Here is a 22,174-nt window from a genome sequence, read left to right as displayed (position 1 = left end):
TTTGGTGCAGTGTCAGTATAGACTTGAGAAGCAGATGGGCCACATTGCTGCGGTCTACAGAGACTCTATCTCCCTCTCTAGAATTCCCATCTATTTTAGTGTCAGTCTTGAGTGTTGGTACCTTATGTTGGATACCTAAGACAGATCAGAGGTTTTGCTGCTATATCGCCCACCCCGCTGCCCATCAGTCTCCCTGCCTAAGCTGATGGAGGTGATAGCATTTTATCTTAATACGTTACTCTGTTGCTTTGGAAAAGCCTTATCTCGGGCTTGTTATTTGTCTAGCCAAAAGGTGCCTATTTTCAGTAGGGCTTAGTGACTCAAAGCTGAAAGATCCCGTGCAAGAAGAAACAAACCACAGACTAACAAGAAGAAATGTTGCAATTTTTCTCAACTTGCATGATGAATGCAGGTTGCAGAAATCTGCTTTTCTTGGTGTGCAGAATTTAAATTGCCTATGTGCAGAATATTATTTAAAAGCAAGCACACACAGCCGTGGCTTAAGAAATGGTTTTAAAACCGGTATGAGTGCTCAACGGCTATTGGCCATAAGAGCTAGACTGAACACACATGAAACAAAGGGATCTTTTATAGCCCAAAATTATGCAAAGTAACAGAAATTTCAGAAGCAGCAATTGATCTCTCAGTTCCAGATGCTTGGGCCAGAACCAGTGAAAGGCTGTTGCTTCATGCTCTGCCTAAGAGTTTTTGAGAACCATCTGGCTGACCACTGTTGGAAACAGGATGCTGAACTAAAGTGACCTTTGGTTTGATCCATCAGGGCTGTTCTTGTGCTATGATCTGCTAAAGGCTGTCATGCCCCCACTGGAGGAATCCAAGGAGGAGATGGAAGAGCTAGAACTCCGAGAGCAACGCCAAGGAGCCAGCCATAACAGGAGGCCTGGGGAGCCTGGGTGGGGGAGATTACCACACATTCTTGCAGCTGGTCTTTGGTAGTGGTTGCCTTGGTTTGAGTAAGCAGATGCTGCAGGTTCAAAACCAGCCCTCCCCTTCCCTAGATACAGCTACTGGTTGGGGGGCAGAGAATCTGTCTCAGAGTTGGCCTCCATCCTTCCCAGGGTGAGCCTTCCCAGGGAGGTTCGGGCAAGGAGGAGGGCTGGACTTCATTTCTCCCTGCTCTCCAGCTGGCTTTGGCCTTTTGGAAGGAAGGGGAGCCTTGCCTGGGGATGACTGACTGCTCAGCTCCTCCCCACTCCTGGATATCCTGTGTCCCCACCCCACCCCCGGTGGCACCTGGTTCTGCCCCTGTGCTTTGGGCAGGGTTCTGAAACCGATGAGGAAGAGGGGGATGAACATGATAAACCCACTGGATGTGGAGGAGGGGGGCCTCCTCCTCCTGCCATGGCGCCTTTTAGGCCGCCACCGCTGTGAGCCTTCCATATGGGACACCCACCATTGATCCAGCAATCCCAGCAGTTCCCCTGAAAGGCATTGCTGGGCCTCTGGTCTCCAGGACCGGGCTTGGCTACTTGTGAGCCCCCCGAGGAGGACAATACAGGAGGAGAAACAGCGCGGTGCTCTGGCAGGCCCACTCCAAAAGGGCCGCCGGAGTCTGCCTCAGCGAGGCAGAGGGGCTGCCTGCACACGGGCTCCCCTCCTGCTCGCTCAGCGACGTGCCTGACTCCACCGGTGAGCCGCTGGGGCTTCCTCAGTCTGACCAGGCAGTGGTGGCGAGGGATGGCGTCCCAGTCGGCCCGCCGCCCCCTCCTGAGGAGCTGTGGCGGAGGCCAGAAGTGCTGACTGCTCGGTCGCGGCAGGTTCCCACCGATGCTCAGGAGCTGCAAGGGAGCAGCTGCCCAGCGCCTCCTCACTGCTGCCCAGGGGAGCCCCGATGGACAGAGGGACAATTTCAGCAAGCTAATCCTTCCCTCGCTGATTAAGCAATGATGGAATGGTGGCAGAGAGAGAGAGAGAAAGGAGATTCGGTTCCCTTTTTTTAAAAGCCAGGGACCCTGCTGCTCTCCACCAGGCAGAGCAAAAGACTGAGGAGGTTTCTCTTCTGGCAGCAGGAAATGTTTCAGTCTTTTAGCCCTGCTTTCTCATGGAGGAGAGGAATAACCCGTTCATGTTGGCATCACCCTCTGCTGCCCGAGAAAGCGGCGGGGGGGGGGGGGGCCTTGAGGCAGAGCTGAGTGCAAATGGCCTCTTGAATTTCTCCACTTTCCTTGGGGGCAGAGACATTTGGGAGACAATTTCATCGAATTTCTCAGGGGGGAGGAGAAATTATCCACAGTTTCTTCCAGGTAGGGCTCCCCATTGGCAGGGCTTGTAGCACAGCTTTCTTTTTGGGTAAGGGCGGGGGGGGGGGTTGTGCTGCAGCAGCATCAACTGCGTTGGCAGCACTGGCCCCCAGTTTGCATCCACCACAATGCAGGTGTGAGGGGGGTGGAGTGTTGTCTCTGGCTCCAGGGATGAGGTGGAGTTAGCACGCTGCCAACATCTGCCCTCCAATTTCCTGAAAGTCTCTTCCCCCATGAAAGGGGCTTCCGTTGTTCTGCCTCATTCAGGATGTTTTATAATTTATTTTTGTGCTGTTTTTGAGTTTACCTATTCACAGCTAGCCTCCCAGGCTGCCTGCACATCCTGATCTGAAAAAGCCCTATGGGAGGAATTACCTCATGGTACCGTAAACTGGGCATTAATCGAAGTGTAGGAAGCTGAGGAGGCTACAGGCTGCCAGAGAGATGATTGTACAATGAAAGACAGGGCATTCATGCACACTTCTCGGCCACCTCCTAAGTAAGGTAAGCCCATGAAACCAAGTCCAACCCATGAGAATTTCTCCGAAATGTTAGTGTTGGATAACAGGAACAACTCCGCATGCTTCCAGAGACTAGGGGGTGATAGAGAACGTGTTGCATCAACAGCCGCTTGTCTTGTTCATCTCCCTTGTTGTCCTATAGCTTGATAATTTCCTTTTTCCTGCTCCCCCCTTCCTCTTTCTTCTTCTTCTTCTTCTTCTTCTTCTTCTTCTGCCTCTTCAACAAGCACCATGTGTTTCTTTCCTGAAAGGAAGCAAGTAACCATATCTCATCCCTTCATTTACTTACTCTCACGCACCCAGCTGTAGGAGGTGCTTGTTGTTAAACAGTGTTAGATAGCCTTCTCTGATGATGTGTATAAAAGCACTAATAAAGTAAATTGATCTGAACGTCTTCTAAACTGGCTCTAGGCTCTGTTTATTCCCTCTAATATTCAATGCTGTATTACCACGCTTTCTCTAAAGCAACTCTGCTGTAAGTCACACCAGACTTTCCAACATTTACAAGTCATTTGAGAATGCCTCATTCTTCTTTCCATTCTTTCTGCACCATTTATGAGGGCTCAGTCACATCCCCATTCAAGATTACTTTATCGTACATTACAACAAAGCTGGCATTCTGCCTTTCCACTGCAAGCCAACTGCACCTAGTTTTCCAACATACCAACGTGGCAGGCATCTGACCAGGAGCCTCTGCCAAAATGCTGCAGATGTTGACCTGCAGTAGAACCTTGAGAACCGGCAATACGTGAAGGCCTTCAAAGTTTTTATTTGGAGCCTTTTCTGCTTTGCCAGTATTCCCATGCAGATCCAGTAGAAGGGACTGGGAATACTTTGACGGTGGATGTTTCAACTTCTCCATCTAGATAATTACTTGGCAGAAGGCTCAGGTTCTATGTGAGGCAATAATTCACATCTGGTAATTATTCACGCCCCTTCATGGATCACTGCCTTGTTGTGGCGAAGGGGCTTGCGTAACTCAGGGAAGCCATAACCTATGCCATGCAGGGCCACCCAAGACGGACAGGTCATGGTGGAGAGTTCTGACAAAATGTGGTCCACTAGAGAAGGAAATGGCAACCCACTCCAGTATTCTTGCCAAGAAAACCCCATGGAACGTATCACAAGGCTAAAAGAGATGACGCCGGAAGAGGAGCCCCTCAGGTCGGAAGGTGTCCAATATACTACTGGGGAAGAGCAGAAGGAATTTCCAAGTAACACCAGAAAGAGTGAAGTGGCAGGGAAAAAGCCGAAAGGACACTCAGCTGTGGATGTGTCTGGTGGTGAAAAGAAAATCCGATGCTGTAAAGAACAATATTGTTTAGGAACCTGGAATGTAAGATCAATGAATCAAGGTAAGCTGCAAGTGGTCAAACATGAGATGTCAAGATTGAACATCGACATCTTGGGAATCAGCAAACTAAAATGGACAAGCATGGGCGAATTTAATTCAGGTGACCATCATATCTACTACTGTGGGCAAGAATCCCTTAGAAGAAATGGAGTAGCACTCATAGTCAACAAAAGGGTGGGAAAAGCAGTACTGGGGTACAATCTCAAAAACGATAGAATGATCTCAGTATGAATCCAAGGCAAACCATTCAACATCACAGTAATTCAAGTCTATGCCCCAACCACTGAGGCCGAAGAAGCTGAGGTTGATCGGTTCTATGAAGACCTACAACACCTTCTAGAACTAACACCAAAAAAAGATGTCCTTTTCATCATCAGGGATTGGAATGCCAAAGTAGGAAGTCAAGAAATAACTGGGACAACAGGCAAGCATGGCCTTGGTGTACAAAAGGAAGCAGGACAAAGGCTAATAGAGTTTTGCCAAGAGAACACTCTGATCATAGCAAACACTCTTTTCCAACAGCACAAGAGGCGACTCTACATATGGACATCACCAGATGTTCAATATCGAAATCAGATTGATTATGTACTTTGCAGCCAAAGATGGAGAAGCTCTATACAGTCAGTAAAAACAAGACCTGGAGACGACTGTGGCTCAGATCATGAGCTTCTTGTAGCAAAATTTCAGCTTAAATTGAAGAATGTAGGGAAAACCACTAAACCATTCAGGTATGACCTCAATCATATCAGGATTAGACCTGATAGACAGAGTGCCTGAGGAACTATGGACGGAGGTCCGTAACATTGTTCAGGAGGCAGCAACGAAATCCATCCCAAAGAAAAAGAAATGCAAGAAAGCAAAGTGGCTGTCTGATGAGGCTTTACAAGTAGCTCACGAAAGAAGGGAAGCGAAAAGCAAGGGAGAAAGGGGAAGATATACCCAACTGAATGCAGAGTTCCAGAGAATAGCAAGGAGAGACAAGAAGGCCTTCTTAAATGAACAATGCAAAGAAATCGAGGAAAACAACAGAATGGGAAAGACTAGAGATCTCTTCAAGAAAATTGGAGATCTCAAGGGAACGTTTTGTGCAAAGACGGGCATGATAAAGGACAAAGAAGGCAGGGACCTAACAGAAGCAGATGAGATTAAGAAGAAGTGGCAAGAATACACAGAAGAACTCTACAGGAAAGATCTGAATGTCCCTGATAGCCATGATAGTGCGGTCACTGAACTTGAGCCGGAGATCCTAGAGAGTGAAGTCAAGTGGGCCTTAGGAAGCATTAGTAACAACAAAGCTAGTGGAGATGACAGTATTCCAGCTGAGCTATTTAAAATCCTAAAACATTATGCTGTTAAAGTGCTGCATTCAATATGCCAACAAATCTGGAACACTCAACAGTGGCCACAAGACTGGAAAAGGTCAGTTTACATTCCAATTCCAAAGAAGGGCAACGCCAAAGAGTGTTCAAACTACCGCACAATTGCGCTCATTTCACATGCCAGCCAGGTGATGCTCAAAATCCTACAAGCTAGGCTTCAGCAGTATGCGAACCGAGAACTACCGGAAGTACAAGCTGGGTTTCGAAGAGGCAGAGGAACTAGAGATCAAATCGCCAACATTCGCTGCATCATGGAGAAAGCAAGAGAATTCCAGAAAAACGTCTATTTCTGCTTCATTGACTACGCTAAAGCCTTTGATTGTGTGGATCACAACAAACTGTGGCAAATTCTGAAAGTGATGGGACTACCAGACCACCTTACCTGTCTCTTGAGAAACCTGTACGAGGGTCAAGAAGCAACAGTAAGAACCAGACATGGAACAACCGATTGGTTCAAAATTGGGAAAGGAGTACGACAAGGCTGCATATTGTCACCCTGCTTATTTAACTTATATGCAGAGTACATCATGAGAAATGCCAGGTTGGATGAATCAGAGGTCGGAATTAAGATTGCCGGGAGAATTATCAACAACCTCCGATATGCAGACGATACCACCCTAATGGCAGAAAGCGAAGAGGATCTAAAGAGCCTCTTGTTGAGGGTGAAAGAGGAGAGTGCAAAAGCTGGTTTGAAACTCAACATTAAAAAAACTAAGATCATGTCATCTGGCCCCATCACTTCCTGGCATATAGAAGGGGAAGAAATGGCAGCAGTGACAGATTTTACTTTCTTGGGCTCCAAGATCACCGCAGACGGTGACTGTAGCCATGAAATTAAAAGACGCTTGCTCCTTGGGAGGAAAGCTATGGCCAACCTAGACAGCATAGTAAGAAGCAGAGACATCACCTTGCCGACAAAGGTCCGTCTAATCAAAGCTATGGTTTTCCCAGTAGTAATGTATGGCTGTGAGAGCTGGACTATAAGGAAGGCTGAGCGCCGAAGAATTGATGCTTTCGAACTGTGGTGCTGGAGAAGACTCTTACGAGTCCCCTGGACTGCAAGGAGGTCAAATCAGTCCATCCTAAAGGAAATCAACCCTGAGTGCTCATTGGAAGGACAGATAATGAAGCTGAAGCTCCAATATTTTGGCCACCTAATGCGAAGAGAAAACTCCCTGGAAAAGACCCTGATGCTGGGAAAGACTGAAGGCAAAAGCAGAAGGGGATGGCAGAGGATGAGATGGCTAGATAGCATCACGGATGCAATGAATATGAACTTGAGCACGCTCCGGGAGAGAGCGCAGGACAGGAAGGCCTGGCGTGCTATGGTCCATGGGGTCACGAAGAATCGGACACGACTGAACGACTAAACAACAACAAAGGGCTTTACCTGCGAAAAGGTAAGTGACTTTCGTACATCCCTACTTACTTCACCCCCTGCCTACCCCCTCAGGCCCTTGGAAGCTGCTCTCCCTCGACTTCATCACCGACTTGCCTCGCTCACAAGGTAAGACTACCATTCTGGTGGTAGTGGATTTATTTTCTAAGATGGCTCACTTCATCCCATGCTCCGGGCTGCCCATGGCCAGGGAGACGGCAGAGCTCTTTTTGGCACATGTTTTCCGTCTCCATGAATGGCCGGAGGGGCTCATTTCAGATAGGGGGCCCAGTTCACAGCCCATTTCTGGAAGGAGCTACTGGGGCTACTCAATGTGACGCGACGGCTTTCCTCTGCTCACCACCTCTGGATGGATAGTCAGACTGAACGCATCAATGCAACTCTAGAGCAATACTTATGCTGTTGTGTAAACTACCAACAAGGCGTAGCGCTTGTTTGGCACGCAAGCAACGGTTGCGGCCCGAGGACCCAAGGGAAAGAGGGAGGATCTCTTCCTAGCCCATAAGTTTGGGGTCTTCCCATAATTCTCCTTCAGATGGGGACCAACTGCCTAACCTGGAGCATAGGTACTCTGCTGTTCCTTGCTTAGTCGCTGGTGATTAGCATCTGAAAGAGTCATTAAGTAGTAAAAGGATTAAACCCTTAAAAAAATCCTTTTGTCTGTGTCTTGAGTTAGCTATTAGAGTAGACTGAAAGAGGCTGCCAGGGCACTCCTGATGGCGACTGTTGTTTGTGCACCAAATGAGCGCTACACCCCCTTTCGGCGCCCTCCATCTGTTGTCGCGCCCTGCGTCTGCGCCGAGCGTCCAGCAAGCCCCCCTCCAGCACTCTCTCACTGCCAGGGTCACTATCTATCCCAGGAATGCTGGCAGGAGGAATCTCTGCCAGCTGCTGTGCCTGTGAGAGATGAGCGTGCTCCCTCTCCCACGGATTGCTGTTCCTCCTCAGAATCAGAACTGCTGTGGGGGTTCTATCGGCTCAGTTTTTGCCAGTTTTGGGTACCATCCCAAGGCTTTCCCCTCCTCACTTGGTCCGGCCTCGGTACCTGCGGCCCATGAGTTTTTAGAGGAGCTGCGCTCGGTGCAACACCTTTTACAGGACTCCATCGAACAAGCGAAACTGAAAGCAGCATACAAAGAAACTGAAGACCAGCGTCTCCAGCCCGCCCCGCCCCGCCCCTGCAGCTGGGGGACTGGGTTTGGTTGTCCACCTGATTTCTCCCCTCTCACTCTCCCGTGAAGAAGCGCGTGGCCCGTCGCATGGATCCTTTCCAGATTACGGCCTAAATTAAGCCTGTCACTTTTCGCCTGGTTCTTCCCCCCTCCATGAAGGTGCATCTTGTTTTTCATCTCGGAAAGGAGGCGTAGCGCCCGTTTGGCGCGCAAGCAACAGTCGCGTCCAGAGGACCCAAGGGAAAAGGGGAGGGACTCTCCCTAGCCCATAAGTTCAAGGTCTGCAAGTGATTCTCATTCAAATGGGGACCAACTGTTTCCAACCCGGGGCATATTTTACTCTGCTGTTCATAGCTTAGTCGCTGGTGATAGAGTTATTAAGTTGTAAAAGGAATAAAGCCTTGAAAAGAATCCTTTGTCTGTGTCTGCAGTTGGCTACTGGAGTAGACTGAAAGAGGCCAGCTAGGGCCCCCTGACACTGGGTTTGGTTGTCCACCTGATTCCTCCCCTCTCTCTCTCCCGCGAAGAAGCTCGCGGCCCGTCGCACGGGTCCTTACCAGATTATGGCCCAAATTAAGCCTGTCACTTTTCGCCTGGCTCTTCCCCCCTCCATGAAGGTGCATCCTGTTTTTCATCGCTCCTTGCTTTTTTGTGTTTGCAATCATATTGGTATGTACTTGCATGATTGGTGGTCATGCCAGAGAATCGAGACATTTGGGGTTGGGGAAGGATAGCAGACCATAGCAGCAAATTGCAAAAAGCACAGAGAAGTTGAAATGCACCAGGGATTCGTGGATGGTATGAACAGGTTTGGGAAGTGATGACTGAGGAGGCCAGTTTATCCCATCTAAAACAGATGACCAATCCATGTTACAAGGGTATTCCTAGGAGAGAAAAAGGGATCCCTGGTCTGATGTTCACAAGGGGCTTTTCTACACGAGGCTGTTAATCCACTGCATCTACTTTCAGTTTTGTCAGAGAACTGAGATTCGAGCTCTACACAAGGAGCGTTGCCCTCCCCGCTTTTTTGCTACATAACCTCTGAGTGGCGCTGTGGTGAAGCGGAATACTTCGAAAACACAAGAGGAAATGGTGGCAGCAGGGCGGGAGGGGGGTCACTCTCACAATTATGTGCAGCGTTTTCCCTGCTCTAAAAAAACTCACCAAGAGCGCTGGTTGGACACAGAAGCAACATGGGCGGGTCACGATATCGTCTAAAGAAACTACAAACTACTTGGAGTAGGGAATGGTGAGCACATGATCAATGCCTAGGGTAGGAAAGGCTCTAGTCCTCCTTATTTAACAGATTTCCATTCTGCCTTTCTGCCGTGTAGGTCTTCAAGGCGGCTTACAGACATGTTTGAATAACCTGGTGTAATTGTCTCAGCTGAGGCAGGTCAGCTTCCAGGCGCGTAGATCTTCTACCTGAGAACAAGACGCAGACTCCCTCGCCTTGAGCAGCCTCAGGTCTACCACGGTTCTGGCTGTGGGCCTTCATGGTGGGGGACACGTTGTGCTTTCTTCACCATCAGAAATAATCCCCCGTTTTCCCTGCTCTAAAAAACTCACGGGATGTGCTGTTGAAGGACAGAATCGACATGCACAAGTCACGTTGTCTAAAGAACCCGGACACCGCCCTGCATAGGGAATGAGAAGCGCACAACAAAGGCCTCGTGTAGAAAAGCACAGCCCCTTTGAAATCCAGGCGTAACTGCTCTTCACCAATATTTCCTCCACAACCATTCTGTTTCATTTCCTTTTCTTTTATTCTAAGTAGGGAATGTGCAGCAATTTACAATTCCTTGACAAGTGAAAATTGTGTTTCATTTCATGTTATCTTTCTCAATGCTGCCTTCTTTGCTTCATTCCTCTTTATTTTCCTGTGACCTGTTCAAAGAAAAAAGGGAACATTTCAAAAGAAGGACGGGGGTGACCACATTATGGTGTTTCCCAGACCCCTCCCAGCAAGGCAATCGAGGATGATACCCTGGTCAGTGTTATCTAACCAGGGAGCAGCCCAGGAGATTCAATGGGATCACACCCGATACACACACGCAACCATCTATCTCCTGCTGAAAAGTATCCACTAGGGCAGCCAAAGCAGTTCTAGTCTCAGAACCAAGTTGGAACCCAGATGGGAATACATGCAAAGACATTGTCTCATCCAAGAACCCTTGGAGTTGGGTCACCAGCACACTTTGCCCAGATACATCAGGTTTGACACTGGCCAGCATGATTACTGACATCCGTCGACTCACATGGTTTCTTTAACAGAGCACTCACTGCAGCTTCTTTTAATGCTTCAGGAACCTCACTGAAGGCTGGCGTGGGTCATTTATGACCCATTGAGACACATCTTTGAAACCATATACATCAAATCGGTAAAACCGGTTATAGTTTCTCCGTTCTCTTTTCTTACTACACTTCTGTACGACTTGAATGGAACTGGAAGCAGAAAAGGGGCTTGCTGGACAGAGCTGAAAGGCAGCTGTCATGAGTGGACAAACGCCAAAATGTTCCCAGTCCTTGCCCCAGTACAACAAGGATGATCTGCGCCTGGAAAGAGTCTTCTGTGCACAGATTGCCACTCCAGATTGGATCCAGTGTGCCCCAAACGGGGCGTCCCAGAAAAATCCAGGACCAGGAGGAATCCCACACACGCAAACACACACTGAATGCACACCGGCCAAGTGAAAGTAGAGCAACTCTAGTACTATAGTGTCCTCTCTCTCCACCAATAGCTCTTTTCAAGTGAGATTGACAATCAATCCACACTGCATGCTAGGAAAAGCAAAAACACAACCATTGGCACGTTTCAAGTGTGGGTATCAGAGGCAAAACATGGGACTCACGCTAGGCTCAGCAAAGTCGACGCAGTTCAACTGGACATCCCCCGTGACGTCCAAGTACCGGATGTAGCCGGGCTCAATGCGGTGCTTGTATCCTAGCAGGTGCTCCCCATTGACAGACACCTGGAGACAGGGTAGAGGAAGGCGGTGAGCGCTCAGAGGACAGGAGGAAGGGTCCGGTGTTGGGAGGGGGCCGTGGGAAGCAAATGGTTCCTGGTCTCAGGCATCCCATGCCTTATGGTTATGGGTGTTTGTTCTGGAGATTGTTTGTCTGAAGCTGCTTTAGATATATGCTTCTTTGGTGTATATTGTCTGTCCATGTCTTTTTATGTAAAAGGTTTTTAATCTCTGTTTGCTGTGTTTTTAAGGATTTAATCTTTGCAAACCGCCAAGACAGCTTGGGCCATTGGGCGGTATAGAAATGTAAATCACCACCGTTAGCATCATCATCTGGATTTGGGTGTGAGAGACTGAGGGAAAGTGTGGGCACGTGGAGGGTAAGCTGTAAGCAAGCACAATCTGTGACATTGCACAACATCATTGCTATTCACAGGGCGTGTCAGTTGAGGCTTCAGCCTCAGCTTCCAATTTCCTGGCTGTCTGGAGCTTGAAAATAGAAGGAGGTGAGCCTCCAAAGTTAGGGAGGTATGGACTGTGTAAACTCCATTCCGTCTGTGTTTCGCAGATTTCCAGGTGCCTTTTGTTCCGTCGTCCGCCCAGCGATGGAATTGGATTTTTTCCAAACTTGCACAAATTCGCATTTGTGCAACGTTGCATGTGTGAAAATGTGCAAATCCCCCAAAATGTATATTTTCACACTTTAGCCTATGGGGAAAATGCATGTTTGGGGCCGGTTTTAAATTTTGTTATTTTTCTACGACGAATATGTGCAAAATTTGGGAAAGTTAGAAAATTAGTCTATGAGTCCTCGGAACCTGCCTGACAGGGGAAAAGCCAACCTGTTGCAGAATCTGCAGGTCGGATTCATGAAAATCCAAACTCGTTTGGTTCTGTTGCGGATTTCTCCGGCATCCCTATCCAAAGCAGATCACAAAGAAGAGACACGGGTTCTCGGGATGAAAAAATAAACGTATTATAGGAAACCCAAGGCATTTTGACCCTTTTTCTTATTTTTAGGCCTTCTTCAGGGGCTAGGAAGAAAATCTGCCAAAGTTTTTCACAGCAAAAGATGGTCTCCTGTCTCTGGGAATTACCAGTAAATTGACAAAGAAGACAATCTGCTGCTGTGAAAAAATTCTGCAGACTGTTTTCCCAGCCCAAAATAAATCTCAACACCATCACACCACTGAGATGGCCCACAGGGCCGTTACTGACTCTACGTTCTTCCTAGCATATAGCCATCAGGACTAGTCGTAACTGATAGCCTTGTATTGCGATGCAATAGGGAGAGAGTGGGCTGTGCAATAGGGAGAGAGTGGGCTGTGCAATAGGGAGAGAGTGGGCTGTGTAGTAGGGAGAGAGTGGGCTGTGAAATAGGGAGAGAGTGGGCTGTGTAGTAGGGAGAGAGTGGGCTATGCAATAGGGAGAGAGTGGGCTGTGTAGTAGGGAGAGTGGACTGTGAAATAGGGAGAGAGTGGGCTGCAAAATAGGGAAAGAGTGGGCTGAGAAATAGGGAGAGAGTGGGCTGTGTAATAGGGAAAGAGGGCTGTGGGGTCCAGGCCGCCTCTCACCTGGAGGAAGGCTTCCCTCACGATGATGACGAGCTGGAAGCCTCTCCCTTGCTGGAAGGGCAGGTCCGAGGTCACTTCTTTGGCCCCCCAGGTATTCCTCTTGGTGTTGCATTCAATCACGCTCTCGTCAAAGCAGGGAGTGAACCTGAAGGCGACGTCGCCATTGGTGCACCGCAGACCGATCTCGAATCTGGAACACAGAGCGACATTGGGGCAGAGGCTCAGCTGGAGGAGGGGGTGGGGAGGGGAGACGGGGGCGATTCGCTGCCCTGGCAGCCCCACCGGAAGGAGAGTGGCTGGAGAGGCAAGATGGAGGCAGAGGGGGAGGAAGGGGCGGTTGGCAGAGCATGGAAGCCAGGAAGGAACACAGAGGCAGAGAAGGTCAGTGATGGGGCCCAGCAGGGATTCACCTTCTCAAGAGTAGCGGCCTGAGTGTCAGAAAGGGAGAAACAGTAAGTTGGTCTGTCCCCTGTCTGCAGCCCCTGCTCTTATCTGAATTGGGTCCATTATGCAAGAGTGAAAAGGCCATAGGGGCACCTGAATGAGCCCTCAGACCAGTCCACATCACAAGGTTGTCCTGCGGAAGGAATACGAAAAAGGATGAGTTGTGGCTCATCTGAAGAGCTCGCAGCAGAGCGGTGAAAGCACGTGGAGTCATGATGGGGAACCTACTTCAAGCTGCGGAATGAGCTACTGGGATTCGATGTGTCTAAGGGTCATCAGAACCATTCCGTGCATGCAGGCATCTGCTGAGTGATCACAGAGCACCTGAAGAGTTGCCTGAGGGAGTCTCTGGGCATCTCTCTCCCCACCCCCAGGGTCAAGGGTGAGTGATGGGATGCAGAGCCAAGAAGAAAAGAGGACTTTTAATGGCTGCATAGAAGAAGGAACTTTGGCCAGGGCGGCTTGTCCCAGAGGGATGAGAAAAGCCGAGTCCACTGAAATTCCTTCTCCTACCCAACTGCTAAAAGAACAGGGGCCTGTCCTCCTCTGCATGTCATTGTCCTGTTTCATTTTATTCTATTTATGTATTGTAAGGCATGTACCTCTGTTTGGCCTCTTCCCGTTTTTTGACTTTGCTCATAAGATTTTATTGTTTTTGTTAAGGTCAAAGTACAGGCCACAATCCAAAGACCTACTTCAGGCATGCCTGAGGACCTGGCTTTCCCAACGAGATTTTTGACTCCTTTCTCCCCTTTGATGAGCAGACATGCACATACCCAGGCCATATCACCAACCATTCTGAAAGTCCCTCCCATTTCAAGAGGGCCTTGGGAACGTGGAACTAGTTGCCCATTTCTTTGCTTCCTTAGCAGTAGTATCAATGTCTGATTTGCCATTATCTGGAAGTTGTGAGTTGCTCTCTGAGGAAGATTTGGGAGAGCAGGGAAAAGTCAGTGAACAGAGGAGAGTAGGAAATACTTTGTTGGGGAAAGGATCTGGTGTGAGGAGAAAAGGTTGATGAGGCAGTAGTGTTATGGAAGGAGAGAGGGAATGAAACGCAAAGTGGAGGCAGGACAAACCTTCTCGGAGAAACCGGGACCTGGCCGTGGATTAAAATCATCTTCCCCACATGCAGACCACCAGGAATTTCCTGGGCAAAGGGAAGGTCCTGTGGTTCAGGAAAGAAAGAATACAAGAGCAAAGGTGAATGCTCCAACATTCAACAAATAATTACCCTAGGCCTGATAAATCTCTGAATCTCATGGGCAGTTGAATGGAAGTGGTTCCAGGCCGAAAGTCAGCAGCTTAGTCTTGAAACAGGCACTGTTGGCCTCAAGGCCCTGTGGCTTGGGGATAGCCTGGGAAAAACCTCGCTCGGGGCCAAACGAGATAGCGCTGGGGGATTTCTCCCAGTGCCAAGAGCCCCTCCCGAGGAGCCGTTTTCCTCAGGAAGCTTTGTGGCATTTCAGGTCAGGTCTGGTTTGGCCTTCCGACCTGGAGGAGAGGAGGGAGTGGGATAGCCCAGAGAGAGGCTACCCCACTTCGGTGGCATTAACTGGGAGAGAGCAGTTTGGGCTGCCATCTCAGCTGCGACATCATCCTTTCATTCTCGGATCCTCCTAGCAGGTCTCAATTTTACCAGCAAGCTGGGTCAGGATCCCTGTAAGATCCATGCTGCCCACACATGGGGCGGTGGATCTCCTGGCCACTGCATAGCACCTCCTTGAGGGGAGGCCCAACTCACAGTGTCAGAGGCATGTTGTCGCTTCCCAGGCTCCAGCTCGACGCTCGGTTTTGCACAAGCATCATGGATTGGGAAGATGCCCATTCAACCAACCCCAGCACCACCCAGGAAACGTCTCCCTCAGACTCTCTCTTTCCACACTCACCGGGCTCAAAATAGGCAGATCAAAAGCCATGTTGGAGCTGGCTGGAACTGCAAGAATGATCCTTCACTCCTTGGGTCCTCTGGGATGACACGGAAGGCTTGCTAAAGCTGTATTTGTAGCAATTTTTCCCAGTTCCCTGGAAGTCCTTTCATTTCTCAGGAATCCACATATCAATATTTGCGTTGAACTATGCCCCTCATTATATATTCCGCAATAAAAATCGTCTTACCTCACATTGTACGGAATTTTTACAGTTCGCTGGAAGTCCTTTCATTTCTCAGGAATCCACATATCCGTATTTGCATTCAACTAAATTCCCTTGACTTTATTTACTGTGGGGATATTTACCCCAGAGTAAATATCATCTTACACCCCATATGTCTTTTGTGCAATTCTCTGCCACGTAGCCATGCCTAGGAGATGCATGGGACAGGAACGGTTGTTTTGAAGTCCCATGGGCATTTTCTGGGAAAACCTTTCTTCTTTCTTGCTGATAAACCCTTTTTCTCCCTTGCAGATAAACCCCCAGCCCAGCCCACCTTACCCAATTAACCTCTCCTGATCTTCTCCTTTTCTTCTCCCTCCATTGAGGTGGGCACCAGAACACGGTGTGCTTTCGGCCCAAGGAGACCATGTGTGCATGGGTGCGCCTCTTTGTGCATTCACCTCGTCAGCTGAAAGGGTCTGCCTTTATCTGACAGAAAAATCCCCCACTGTGCATCACAGAGAAGAGCAGCTTCTCCCACTGTTCTGGGAAGGTGATGGATGAATGGTGTGTCCCTTACACCTGATGACATCCATTCTGTACAGAAATTCAACCTAATTGCATTGCTTTGCTGGGCCTTCCGCAACTTGTAAATAACAACATGAGGGCCTATGAGCTCTTGAACACTAAAAGGCTGCTTATAGCCCACCTTTTCCAGCTTACTTCGGCTCCATTACTGACCTGTTTCCACAACCACGCTGGGTTCGGTATCATAGTCCTGCCCATGGGGCGTGTAGCCCAGCCTTTGTGGGTGTGCTGCTCTGACCTCAGTGACCCGACCCTTTCCCTCCCTGTTTTCTGGAAGTTTCATCGCCGTTGTGGAGTGGGATGCTGAGGGACCAGCTTTTAAAACATCATTCAAAATAAGCACTAGAACACAGCCCCTGACCCCAGTCGGGTTTTGTCCCCTCCCATTGCGTTGAATGAAGCTTGCCCTCTCAATGACCACAGAAGTAACAGAGAAGCCCCTCAGCTGGCATCGCACATGTCAAAGCCCAATTCCTTAAATACGATAAGCGTGATCTTGAGGCTCCAGTCCATTGCCTTAGGAAGAAACTCCTTCATTTTACAGATCCTGTGCGTTAAAATGGGGGCTGGTTTCGGTCTCTTTCCCACAACAAACCCAACAGTGTGTGCTCCGAAGCAACTCCCATTGCGGTCGATGAGTGACTGTGAACCAATGTTGCTGAAGCAATTTCCTTCAGCAAGGGCCTCCAGTCATCCATTGATGAAAGCACAAGCTGTGAGTTCCAAGGCAAGGTCTTCTCGGATGTTTTCTGTCCCCTGGGAAGACTGTTTGCCAACAGTTTGGGAGCAATTTCCTTCAGCAATGAGCTCCAGATGCCCGGTGATAAAAGGGCCAGCTGGCCATTCCAAGGCGAGGTGCTCTCGTGTGACATTTTTCCGTGAGGCTGCTTTATCGTGGTGTTGTAAAGTGCAGAGGGAACATCTGTAGCATGATTTAAAGGATGCAACTTCCTCATGCCTGTAGAGCCTTCGCTGGTGTGGCATGAAAGGGCTTTCGGTGCAGGACTGGCAGGACAGAATAGATAAGAGCATGTCTTCCGCCCCTCCCCACCTGCATGAGACATTGGGCTTGGCAGAGAAGAATGGCCAACGTGCCGCCATGTTTGGCGGGTGAGAGACTTCTTTCCATTTCAGACATCTGTACACCATAACATGTGTCAAACCCACATGTATCTGTTTTGTTTTATGCACATATAGCTAAATGCCACATCGGGTTACCAACACAATGAAAAAGAGGGTACACCTCCCACATGCTATGGTGTTGTGAGTATAGACCCTGTACTATACTGTGCATTCCTCATTTTTCAGGCCCTGATAATATTGATTGCTACGGAATTTATCCCAGTTTCCAAGGGCTAGATTATTCCAATTAGAGCTCAGTCCTGTGGTTTGTGCCCTGTGTCCTCGTAAGCCCCCTAACTCGGAGGTTTCTTCGGGGGAGGTTGCAGGGAGCACATTTCCAGGCCCAGAGCTCCGAGCCCTGTCTTTCGGTGTGGAGCCAGAAATCCAAAAAATCCTATGCCCCCCAGACACTGTGTAGGGGACAGAGGATTGCTCCCTTAGGGCCCAATCCTATGCATGTTTAGACAGAAAAAAGTCCTACAACTCCCCGCATTGCTCAGCCAGCCATTTCTCACCTATGAGGAAACTCCTCTTTCAAATCACCAGGCAATCCCACTGATGGGGTTTCTTACTTTTTAGCCAATGCTTATATTTCAAGGTTTAAAGAACTCTCTGACACGATAACTCAGGGTTCCCCAAGCTGACCCTTTTCTGCTGCCACCAATTTCCTGGTAGCAGCCTGGTATAAGAGACTCAGGCATGAGATGGGCACCAACACTAGAGACAAGATGAACTATATTAAACCAGCTGATGTAGCAAAGGGAGATTTTGTACATTTGGGGAAGCTGATACTGACTTGTGGGGTGGTGGTGGTCCAAAGACCGCGTAGTGACAATTCTTAAGGACTCAAGAGACACTGTTGCTAATACAAGCCTTTAATGGCTTCTGTCAGGGTGGAAACTGAGCTAGGGATGTCGGAGAATTTCTCCACGAATCTCTGGGAGGCCGAATGCCAACGCATTCGGCCCCCCGAAATTGGTGGAGAAACGGTCCCCCCCCCGCCACCCCCCCCCCAGAATGGGACTTACCTTTGGCGAATGTCCCTGGTGCTGGCGGCTCCCGGCGGCGGTGCAGCGGCGGTGCGGCAGCAGCGGCGGCGGCCGGTCTTCCAACCAGCTGCCGCCGTTGCCATTTCCCAGTAAAAAAAACAAACAAACAACAAACGTGATAGGCTACATAAAGATTTACGTAGCATATCACGGCTAGATTTTCAAAAAACACCATGATAGGCTACGTAAATCCTTACGTAGCCTATCACGGCTGACTTTTGGGGGGGGGGGAGCACGTACGCAAATGGCGGCGCTCATGGGCACCGCCATTTGCGTCCTTATATGGGCACGTGTAGTCTACGTAAACATTTACGTAGACTACGGCGAAAATAAGGGCAACGCAAATAGTAGCCTACGATTTATAGTAGCCTAGGATTTATGTAGCCTATCACGGCTGACTGCAGGGACGCAAACGGCGGCGGCTACAGCCGCCACCATTTGCATCCTGGCAGGAGACGAGATTCGCAGCCGGAGGGATGGGGCGCCTCCCCCCCGGCCAGAATTTCGGCAGGGAGGGATGGGGCGCCTCCCACCCTGCCCAGAATTTCAGGGGGAGGGACAGAGTGCCTCCCCCCCACCGCAAAGCAAGCTGCAGGATAAGGTAAGGGACTTTCGTCCATCCCTAAACTGAGCCCAGAGAGCCCCAGAGCAGTTCTGATTCTGAGGAAGAACAACGATCTGTGGGAGAGGAGCCAGCTCATCCCTCACAGGCTCAGCACCTGGCAGAGATTCCTCCTGCTGGCATTCCTGAGATAGATAGCGACCCTGGTAGTGAGGGAGTGCGGGAGGGGGTCTTCTTAGATGCTCGACGCAGACGCAAAGAGCAACGAGCGATGGAGGGCGCGGAAAGGATGCGTAGCGCCCGTTTGGCGCACAAGCAACGGCCGCCTCCCATGGACCCAAGGGAAAGAGGGAGGATCTCTCCCTAGCCCATAAGTTCAGGGTCTTCAAGTGACTCTCTTTCAAACGGGGATCAACTGCCTACTTGAAGCTTAGGCCACTCTGCTGTTCCTTGCTTTAGTCGCTGGTGATTAGCATCTGAAAGAGTCATTAAGTTGTAAAAGGATTAAAGCTTTGAAAAGAAACCCTTTCGTCTGTGTCTTGAGTTGGCTATTGGAATCTACTGAGAGAGGCCGCCAAGGCGCTCCTGACAGGTTGATCCCCGTTCCTCTTTTTTCTCTCTCTCTCTCTCCCTCTCTTTTTTTTTCTCCTCCTGCCAAATGGAGGGTGCCAGGGACCCAGCAGTGCAAGCTCTGGTGCAAGAGAACCAGATCCTCCATGATCAAGTGGCTCAACTGACAACTGCCGTACAGAATCTGCAAGCTGCGGTTCAACCCCCGCCACCTCCGACCCCCCCCCCTGCCGCAAGTGCCCGGTGGCTTTGCCAGATAAGTTTTCTGGGGAGAAAGGACTTTCCGGGCCCAATTGGAGCTGTACATGCACCTTCAACCTGAGGATTTCCTGACGGAATAGGTTCGTGTGGGTTTCATCATTAACCTACTTTCAGGCGTGGCAGCTAAATGGGCTTCGGGACTTCTTCTCACTAATGACTTCCTGCTCGGGGACTATCAAGGTTTCATGACAGCGATGGCCAGTTTTTTCGATGACCCCCTGCGCACGCAGGCGGCTTCTCGGGAGATTCGCCGCCTCAGGCAGGGCAAGGAACTGTGAATTCCAGAGAAATGAAAGGCGTTCCAGTGAACTGTAAAAATTCTGTATAATCTGATGTAAGATCATTTTTATAGCGGGCTATAGAATGAGGAGCAGGGTTTAATGCAAATATTGATATGTGAATTCCTGAGAAATGAAAGGATTTCCAGTGAACTGTAAAAAATTCCCTATAATGTGATGTATGATGATATTTATTGAGAGGTATAGAATGAGGGGGATGGTTTAACGCAAATATTGATATGTGACTTCCTGAGAACTGGAAGGACTTTCAGAAATGGTTGGTGATATGGCCTGGCGCCTGGGTGTGTGCACGTCTGCTCTTCAAAGGGGAGAAAGGAGTCAAAAATCTCGTTGGGAAAGCCAGGTCCTCAGGCATGCCTGAAGTAGGTCTTTGGATCATGGCCTGTACTTTGACCTTAACAAAAACAATAAAATCTTATGAGCAATGTCAAAGAAACGGGAAGAGGCCAAACAGAGGCACATGACTTACATAAATAAAATAAAATGAAACAGGACAACGACATGCAGAGGAGGACAGGCCCCTGTTCTTTTAGCAGTTGGGTAGGAGAAGGAATTTCAGTGGACTCGGCTTTTCTCATCCCTCTGGGACAAGCCGCCACGGCCAAAATTCCTTCTTCTATGCAGCCATTAAAAGTCCTCTTTTCTTCTTGGCTCTGCATCCCATCACTCACCCTTGACCCTGGGGGTGGGGAGAAAGATGCCCAGAGACTCCCTCAGGCAACTCTTCAGGTGCTCTGTGATCACTCAGCAGATGCCTGCATGCACGGAATGGTTCTGGTGACCCTTAGACACATCGAATCCCAGTAGCTCATTCCGCGGCTTGAAGTAGGTTCCCCATCATGACTCCACGTGCTTTCACCGCTCTGCCGCGAGCAATTCAGATGAGCCACAATTCATCCTTTTTCGTATTCCTTCCGCAGGACAACCTTGTGATGTGGACTGGTCTGAGGGCTCATTCAAGCGCCCCTACGGCCTCTTCACTCTTGCATAATGGTCCTAATTCAGATAAGAGCAGGGGCTGCAGACAGGGGACAGACCAACTTACTGTTTCTCCCTTTCTGACACTCAGGCCGCTACTCTTGAGAAGGTGAATCCCTGCCGGGCCCCATTGCCGACCTTCTCTGCCTCTGTGTTCCTTCCTGGCTCCCGCGCTCTGCCAACCGCCCCTTCCTCCCCCTCTGCCTCCATCTTGCCTCTCCAGCCACTCTTCTTCCGGTGGGGCTGCCAGGGCGGCGAATCGCCCCCGTCTCCCCTCCCCACCCCCTCCTCCAGCTGAGCCTCTGCCCCAATGTCGCTCTGTGTTCCAGATTCGAGATCGGTCTGCGGTGCACCAATGGCGACGTCGCCTTCAGGTTCACTCCCTGCTTTGACGAGAGCGTGATTGAATGCAACACCAAGAGGAATACCTGGGGGGCCAAAGAAGTGACCTCGGACCTGCCCTTCCAGCAAGGGAGAGGCTTCCAGCTCGTCATCATCGTGAGGGAAGCCTTCCTCCAGGTGAGAGGCGGCCTGGACCCCACAGCCCACTCTCCCTGTTGCATCACTCCCTCATGTCCTGTGGAGTTTGGTTTCCAAAGGGGGTTAGACATGTGCATGGAGGCCAAGGCTCTCAGTCACGACTAGTCCTGATGGCTCTCTGCTGCCTCCAGTATCAGAGGCAGTGAGCCTATGGACACCAGTGCCTGGGGAATATGGATGGGAGGGTTCTCTTGCACTCATGTCCTCCTTATACACTCATGACTAGGCTGGCCAGTGGGCGGATTCAGCATGCTTCTCATCTTGTGGCACAAGATGGCTTCACTTCAGCCACAGTGGACAGGACAACTTTGATTAGGCGGTCAGAAGAGGCAGTCATGGGGGTCCCCCAGCCCCACCCACCCCAGCTCACGATGTGGCTTTGCTGACAAGAATGGCTCATGTGCCTCCAGGTCAGGCAGGGAACATTGGAAGCTGCCTTATCCTGAGTCAGGCCAGTCGGGGAGTCTGGTGTGGCTTACAGCAGAGTTGCTTTACAGAGAGAGAGAAAGCATGGCAACACAGCATTTGGTGCTCGAGGCAATAAACAAAGACTGGGCCCCAGTGGGGGTGGGGAAGGCCAGGGTAGGGGGACCACCATGACTGCGAGCGGCACTTTGCTAATGAACAGGGGAGGGGGCATCTCTGCATTCAATATGCTCATGTCCAGGGCGGAGGCTTTTCAATGGGTGAGGCTCTCCGGCCAAGGACGGGGAGGCCTTCTGAGTTTGCCTCACCCCCCCCACCCCATTTCCTTTCCCAATATTTATCCATGTATTGTTATTTTCTAAAAACACAGCAGTTCTGATGTCAAATTGTTGCACTTCTCTAAGCAGTGAGAGGTTTCATGGACGCAGGATTTGCGTGGCTTTGGTTTCCCCTGGAGATGCATTGGTATTTTGCAATATTTGTGTTTCTTGATAGATAGATAAATAAATAAATATAGTGGTGGAGCACAGCTTAAATCCATGATCTTGGAGTGTGAAAGTGTGCTTGCTGCCCGTTGGCTTTAGGACTGAATGCAGGTTTCCCAGCCTGGTGCCC

General features: G+C 49.8%; 2 protein-coding genes across 4 annotated transcripts in view; both read right to left on the bottom strand.

The window, feature by feature from the left end:
* The window catches only part of LOC146337616 (very-long-chain 3-oxoacyl-CoA reductase-like), a 106,611-nt gene that overhangs the window by 35,572 nt on the left and 48,865 nt on the right, over window positions 1-22,174 (bottom strand). The window lies entirely within an intron of this gene.
* On the bottom strand, window positions 9,795-20,836 carry LOC146337618 (galectin-8-like). 3 transcript variants are annotated; one of them, XM_084814997.1, is made up of 5 exons: window positions 14,815-20,836; window positions 14,150-14,238; window positions 12,627-12,816; window positions 10,939-11,058; window positions 9,795-9,973 (listed from the first exon to the last, which is right to left on the bottom strand). In XM_084814997.1, the coding sequence occupies exons 1-5, from the start codon at window positions 14,896-14,898 to the stop codon at window positions 9,959-9,961; spliced, it is 498 nt and encodes a 165-aa protein (XP_084671123.1). In that variant the 5' UTR covers window positions 14,899-20,836; the 3' UTR covers window positions 9,795-9,958. The 3 variants fall into 3 exon arrangements, with proteins under 3 accessions (XP_084671123.1, XP_084671124.1, XP_084671125.1); XM_084814998.1 differs by having other exon boundaries at window positions 14,960-20,836; XM_084814999.1 differs by having other exon boundaries at window positions 20,287-20,836.

The sequence above is a fragment of the Heloderma suspectum genome, chromosome 10 (assembly GCF_057233095.1).
Source record: "Heloderma suspectum isolate Gila_16-S chromosome 10, 16-S_ref, whole genome shotgun sequence".
NCBI lineage: Eukaryota > Metazoa > Chordata > Lepidosauria > Squamata > Helodermatidae > Heloderma > Heloderma suspectum.
The sequence above is the reverse complement of the archived record's forward strand: the minus strand, read 5'-3'. Positions and strand labels throughout refer to the sequence as shown.

What these genes read in the sequence shown, in the direction of transcription:
- LOC146337618 (XM_084814997.1), bottom strand. Translation starts at nt 14,898, where the DNA reads ATGGGCATCTTCCCAATCCATGATGCTTGTGCAAAACCGAGCGTCGAG. An exon ending in GACAACATGCCTCTGACACT is followed by an intron (nt 14,239 to 14,814) that starts GTGAGTTGGGCC and finishes CCTGAACCACAG; the next exon opens with GACCTTCCCTTTGCCCAGGA. An exon ending in TGAGGGAAGCCTTCCTCCAG is followed by an intron (nt 11,059 to 12,626) that starts GTGAGAGGCGGC and finishes CCCTGTCTCCAG; the next exon opens with GTGTCTGTCAATGGGGAGCA.